This window comes from Aptenodytes forsteri, unplaced genomic scaffold (assembly GCF_000699145.1).
Source record: "Aptenodytes forsteri isolate BGI_AS27 unplaced genomic scaffold, ASM69914v1 Scaffold90, whole genome shotgun sequence".
In the NCBI taxonomy this organism is placed as follows: domain Eukaryota; kingdom Metazoa; phylum Chordata; class Aves; order Sphenisciformes; family Spheniscidae; genus Aptenodytes; species Aptenodytes forsteri.
The window spans coordinates 130,640-136,890 of NW_008793941.1; the positions used below are offsets into that span (position 1 = coordinate 130,640).

Consider the following 6,251-nt stretch of genomic DNA (forward strand, 5'->3'; position numbering starts at 1 on the left):
GGCCCCCGCCGCTGTCTCAGGGAGGCTGCTGAGAAAACCCAGCCTCGTCCCCGCTGCCGTGGCCCGGTTGCCTCCTGCAACCCCGGGAGGGCACGACCCAGCCGTCGGACAGCCCTGACCTAGTTCTCATTCGAGTGGCTGCTGGGCAGCTGCCAGGGCGAGCATCCTGCAGCCGGCAGCGCCCGCCCCAGCCCCCGGAGGAAGGGGTTGCGTTTGTTTTTGGAGCCGCTGGAGCCCTGCAGCCCCCATCTGAAATCCTTCCTTGTTCTCCTGCTCTAGTTTGACGACTTCTCCCGGGACCTGTGTGTCCAGTCGCTGCTGGAGATCATGGACATGTTCTGTGACCGCCTCAGGTATGGTGTGGCCCTTCCAGCCCTGCCGCCTCGGCCCCAGGCTGTACTGTGGGCGGTACCGGGAGCCGGCGGGGCCCGGCTGAGCCCAGGATACTTGCCATGGCAGAGGGAGGCAGGTTCCCCCTCCAGCTCCGTGTCCATTCCTGAGTTGCCGTTCCCCTCCGGCTGCCTCAGGCTGGGCTCCCACGCGAGTGCCAGCATGGGGAGAGCAGAGGGAGTCCAAAACCCACCAGCTTTGTGGGAAGCTGCAAGAAACCCACCTCTTCTGGGATAAACGCCTCTGCCGTGATATTCCTGCCTATCAGGTAGATAGGGCTGGGCGTAAGCCCTGTGGCCTGAGGGTGTCTGTCTCCTCAGAGCGTTTCGTTTCTGTTGTGTAGCCTCTGCAGCTTCCCAGGGCCCCGGCTACGTGTCCCTGTCTGTCCCTGTCTAGCAGTGGTCTCGGTCCTGCCTGCTCTGTCCCAGGCATTCCAGGCAGCTGCCTTGTTTTGCTTCGTGCTCTTCCGCTGGTGTTGCAGGACCCAGGGGAGTCCAGACCATTCAGGCCACAAAAACTTTTTTAGAAAGCTCAGAAATCTTCCTGTTAACCCCTGACAGCCTCTTCTGGGAGGCCGGAGCGGAGAGCATGCGGCGGGGGGCAGCGGGAGGAGGAAGGCTGAAGGTAGCAGCTCTTCAATTACATGCAATGAAGCAGCAGCAATGAATATGCATCAGTCACAGATGTTGACAAGGAGCTGTTGCTGGCCAACTGCAGAGCCAGCCACTTAATCCGGTCCCTGCCTAATCTGATCCTCTGCTTAATTCGATCAAAACTTCTGGCCCCAATGATTTGTGCATCAGGAGAGGAAAGCGTTCACCTCTCGCAGCACATTGATCAATGCTGAGCCTCTCTTAGCAAGATAATTTGATTAGAGGCTTGGAAAGTTTCCCTGTAGTAGAGTGGCCAGAGAGGAGGCTGCACTGGGGAGACGTTATTTCCCCTGGCACAGCGGGGATGCTCGTGGGCTGAGCAGGTTGGGATCTGCGGCACAGGAGCCAGGAGCCAGCGGGCACGCTGGGCTGGGAGCACGGGATGTGGGTTTGGATCCCCAGGCTGCCCTGTGTCTGTGCCTCGGTTTCCCTGGGGTGGGAAACGGTGAGCACGGTCCCATTTCTCTCCCCTTCCCAGCTGCCACGGCAAAGCAGAGGAGTGCATCGGCCTCTGCCGGGCACTGATGAGTGCCCTCAACTGGCTCCTGCGCTGCGCGGCCTTCTACGCCGACAAGGTGAAGGAGACGCTGGAGCAGGTGGCAGCTGAGAGCCAGCTGAAGATGTGTCTGGAGCGGCTGGAGAAGATGCTCGGCAGCACCAAGAACCGCGCCCTGATCCACATCGCGAAGCTGGAGGAGACGTGTATGTCACTGCCCCTGCCCTGCCCCACGGCACGCTCTGCCCATGGCTGCTGCCAGGGCTTCCTCCACGTCGCTGGTGGCCCTGGGGAGACGTCATTGCCACCTCTCCCTTCCCCCTGCCTGGCTCCTGCTGCATTGTCCCTGCGGCTCCAAGCCCATCCATCTTCCAGCCCTGTTGCTGTAACCGTCTCCTCCCTGGCTCCGTGCCACCCTCTGCCCCCCCTCCCCTCCATGCTGCCCTTGGAAGAGGAGCAGAATTAATGTGAAGGCTGCGTGAGCTGTTCCTGGGCGCGTGGCAGGTCCTGTGCTCCGCCAGCGTGCCTGGCACAGCCCTGCACTTTCGGTTGGTGCCTGCGTCTGGCCAAGAGGCTGTGCCAGGCCGAGCCTGAAGCAGGAGCTTCATCCCCTGAGTTCGCAGAGGTGTGCCGACTCCTGCTCACCACGGGGCCCGGTGCGGGAGCCCCAGCCTCAGCAGGCCCTCTATGCTGCCATGGACCTTGGAGGCAGCCTGCCCGGCTTCTCAGCCTGTTGCTGTCCCCTCCACTGAAAGCCTGCCCTCCCTCCCCAGCCTCCTGGAGCGCTGTGGAGCAGTCCCTCGTCAAGCTGGGGGAGAGCCTGAACAGCCTCAGCAACTCCCCGCTGCGAAGCCAGGCTGATGACTGCATCTCCCTCATCAAGAGGTAGCTTTGTACCGCTGTCTCTGCGGGCTCGGAGGGTAAAACGGGTCTGAGCCCTGCTCTGGGGGCCGAGAGCCTCCTGCCTCCCTCCACGCTGGCTCCCTGCTTTCCTGTCCCTTCCCGGCTTGGAACCCTGCACCAGCAGCGGGCTGGGGCTGGCGAGAGGCCCTGGGGTAGGAGAGGGGACAGGGCTAGTGGTGACTTGCTGCAAAGGAGTCTTACCCAGGGGTTGCTCCACTGGCGGCCCTGGGGCCTCTCGCCATCCCTCAGCTGCTCAGGGCCACACCAGAGCTGCCGGCCCTGCTCTGGATCCCCCCGGAGCTGCTCCCAGGGCCTGGGCTGTGGCGCGGGGGCTTGGCTGTGCCCAAGGGCTCCTCTGCAGGGCACAGGAGCTACAAGCTGTCCTGCCCCAGAGAGATGCAGGACAGCAAAGGTCAGGGGCTTGGCCGGGAAGGGAGGATGGGACAGGAGGAGCAAGGATCCGTCCCTGCAAGGCTCCAGTGACCCTGTGCTGTCGTCTCCCACCCAGCATCCCCACCATGCTCTCAGTCCACTCCGAGCAGCTGAACAAGACTGGCTTCCCCACCGTGCATGCCGTGGTGCTGCTGGAGGGGACCATGAACCTCACAGGAGAGACCCAGCCACTGGTGGAGCAGCTGATGATGGTGAAGAGGATGCAGGTACAGAAGTGGCACCTTGTTCTGCTGCTCAGGGTGGCCTGGGGGCTGCGGGACCAGGGCCTTGCTGCAGCTCTGTGCTGTGTACCTCCCTGTGCTGGTCCTGGTCCAAGGGGGTGGGCGCAGCTGCAGGGAGCAGCGTGAGCCCATCAACACCTTAGCAGGGGGGTCAGGGTTTGGCTGTGGTTGGGGGAGTCACTTTATTGCCTTTCCAGCACTGGAGGGTTTTGTCTGTGTGCCCCGCAGCGCATCCCCTCCCCGCTCTTTGTGCTGGAGATCTGGAAGGCCTGTTTTGTGGGCCTCATCGAGTCCCCGGAGGGCACGGAGGAGCTGAAGTGGACAGCCTTCACCTTCCTGAAGGTAGGACCTAGCTCTGCCGCAAGCACAACACTCCCGAGCCCCGGCCCTGCCGCTGCCTTTTCCCCGCACGCCCGGTCCCTGCCGAGCACCGAACCCTGGCAGACCAATTAGTTCTCCTGTCCCGTAGCGGGCCCCTGGGGTCCCCCCATGCCCCGGCTGAGCCCGCAGCAGCCCTCCTGCAACCCGCTGAGCATCAGCTTTGCTGTCCAGGGCTTCTTTTCAGCCCAGCCCCACTTTATTTTGCAGAGTGGCTTTCCTGGCATGTTGTGGGGGAAATTGTGGCCTTTGAAGGATGCCACAGCAGCTTCGGGGCCTGCGCTCCCACAGCTCAGCGGTGGGCAGCCCCGGAGCAGTCTGCTTCACCTCCTTTCTTTGTACCAGACAAAAGGGATCTGTGTGTAATTTCAGGCCTGACACATGCTCTGGCCTGCGCTGGGCTCCTCTGCAGCCTCAGTCCTCTGCCTGGCTGTTGAGAGGTGGCCATGCTCTGCGGCTCCTTGTGACGGTGGAAGGACCCTGCAGAGGGGAGGCGGGGGGACAAAGTCTCCTGGGCGTGCGGGCTGCTCCAGAAATGCTCCTTTCCCCGGGGCTGGGAGAGCAGCTGCTTGCAGGCGTGTTTCATGTGGGCTCCTGCTGCCTGTGTTGCTGGGAGGTCCTGAGTGCAGAATGGGGTCTGCCTCTGTCAGTCACATCTGTGCCCCGTGTCTTTCAGATCCCCCAGGTCCTGGTTAAACTCAAGAAGTATCCCCAGGGGGAGAAGGTGAGTCTCGAGGGCCGTCGATTGGAGCTGTTTGCCGTGTTGTGCGCACAAGCGAGCTGTGTTTGTCATGATGGTGCTGGTGCCTGGCCAAATTTGCGCGGGGGTGGCTGGGGTAGGAAACGGGCTATGTCCCAACAACCTTCCTCTAACGGACAAGGCGGCATGGGAGGGGAAGGTGGGCTTATGTTGGCAGCGCTCCGAGCTGAGCGCTTGGCTTTGTGTACGGCAGGACTTCACTGAGGATGTGAACTGTGCCTTCGAGTTCCTGCTGAAGCTGACCCCGCTGCTCGACAAAGCAGATCAGCGATGCAAGTGAGTGCTCGCCGTGTCTGGGGCTGACCTGCAGCACTATGAGCCTGTGGCCAGTCTGCGCCACAACAACCCTGTCCCCTCTGCAGGGAGCCACGGTACGGGGTGCTGGGGCAGCTCCTGGCAAGGCTTTTTTAGTTTCTGATCCAATTCCTTCTTTCTGAGGACCTGACGCTGCCAAACGAGCAAGGCAGTGAGTGTCTGACAGCTGATTCACGTGTTGGCGGTGCTGTGTGATATCTGGAGCTGCTTTTGGCCCTGCAGCATCCTCAGAGGGGTGGGAGCAGGGCCAGGAGGGCAACCCAGGAGTCCCCCTGCCCTGCGGCACTGCCTGGGGCAGCAAGAATACTGTCCCTCGGGCTAGCGCTCTCCTCTCTCTTTCAGCTGTGACTGCACGAGTCTACTCCTGCAGGAGTGCAGCAAGCAGGGGCTGCTTTCGGAGGCCAACATGACCAACCTGATTACCAAACGGTACAGCCCCCTCAAAAGTCTGGGTAACCAAGTGGGGTTGGAGCACCTCGTCTTGCTGTCCTTGTGGGGGGGAGCATAAAGGACCAGGTGTGATGCCGCTGGCTGTCCTGCAGCTGGGACACGGTGGCCTGGAGGGACGGGGCTTTGCTTTCAGTGACAGGTTGAGTACAGTCAAAGTCTGTCCTCTTGGAGTGGCAGCTGGTGGTGGCCTGAGGTGGTGGCCTTCCCTCGAGGGTGCTGATGGTGGAGGTGGGTGGGAGGTGGCTGAGCGTGGGGAGGAGTGAGGCAGGGTGATGAATTCCAGCTCACTGGCCCTTCTTTGCGGATCCCCCAGGACGGCGGACAGAGAACACGCTCCGCGCTTGAAATCGGCAGAAAACGCCAACATCCAGCCAAACCCGGGGCTCATCCTGAGGGCCGAGCCGACTGTCACCAACATCCTGAAGGTGAGTCCCCTCCTGCATCTGTGCTGGGCAGGCTGGTCTCGGCCCCGGAGCCGATTTCCAGCAGCACCGGTCTCACCAGGCAGCCAGGGTGGTTGGGAGGTGCCTGATCTCCCCCTGCGCTGGGGTGGAGGAATGGAAGAATCGCTCCCAGCCTTGCCACTCTGCCATGGAGAGCAGGAGCTCCCCTGCGCCTTCCCAGGAAGCCGGAGGAGCCGTCAGGCAGCACGTTGTTGTCAGTGGCAGCAGCCTGAGCCCAGCCAGCTCTGTCCTGCTCTCAGCCGCTTCCCCGCGTGCATCTCCCCCGGTCCCCAGGGGCTACCCCCATCCCTGCGTCACTGTGGTTGCCTCACTGCTGCTGAGCACTAGAGGATGTGTTGCTGCCGGTCATGCTGCCCCGGTGCGCTGCGGCTCTTCCCTGCACTGCCGTGCCCTGCGGTGCCTGGGGCACAGAGGGCTCCATCCCCAACCGCCCGAGCCCTGCGGGTCCCTGCTCACTGAGGCCTCACAGGACAGCTCTGGCAGCCGATCAACTCTGCCCCCGTGGCTGGAGTTTTACTGCTGTTCTGTAGCACACATTCCCCGTGACTTCTCTTTCCTCTGTTTTTTTTTTGTAGACCATGGATGCGGATCACTCCAAGTCCCCTGAGGGCCTGCTGGGGGTCTTGGGTCACATGCTGTCTGGGAAGAGCCTGGACTTGCTGCTGGCAGCGGCAGCAGCGACGGGCAAGCTGAAATCCTTTGCTCGGAAGTTCATCAAGTGAGTGTCCACCTGGACCGCACTGTCCCTGGTGACCAGCGGGGCTGGGG

The 6,251-nt window shown here is 62.3% G+C and overlaps 1 protein-coding gene across 1 annotated transcript in view; it reads left to right on the forward strand.

Moving 5' to 3' along the window:
• The window catches only part of MED24 (mediator complex subunit 24), a 17,503-nt gene that overhangs the window by 2,223 nt on the left and 9,029 nt on the right, over nt 1-6,251 (forward strand). Inside the window, exons 3-12 of the mRNA XM_009272855.2 lie at nt 280-353; nt 1,522-1,745; nt 2,313-2,424; nt 2,951-3,101; nt 3,345-3,458; nt 4,171-4,218; nt 4,448-4,530; nt 4,912-4,998; nt 5,333-5,444; nt 6,059-6,201. Coding sequence (XP_009271130.1) covers nt 280-353; nt 1,522-1,745; nt 2,313-2,424; nt 2,951-3,101; nt 3,345-3,458; nt 4,171-4,218; nt 4,448-4,530; nt 4,912-4,998; nt 5,333-5,444; nt 6,059-6,201 — 1,148 coding nt within the window. The remainder of the gene's footprint in view (nt 1-279; nt 354-1,521; nt 1,746-2,312; nt 2,425-2,950; nt 3,102-3,344; nt 3,459-4,170; nt 4,219-4,447; nt 4,531-4,911; nt 4,999-5,332; nt 5,445-6,058; nt 6,202-6,251) is intronic.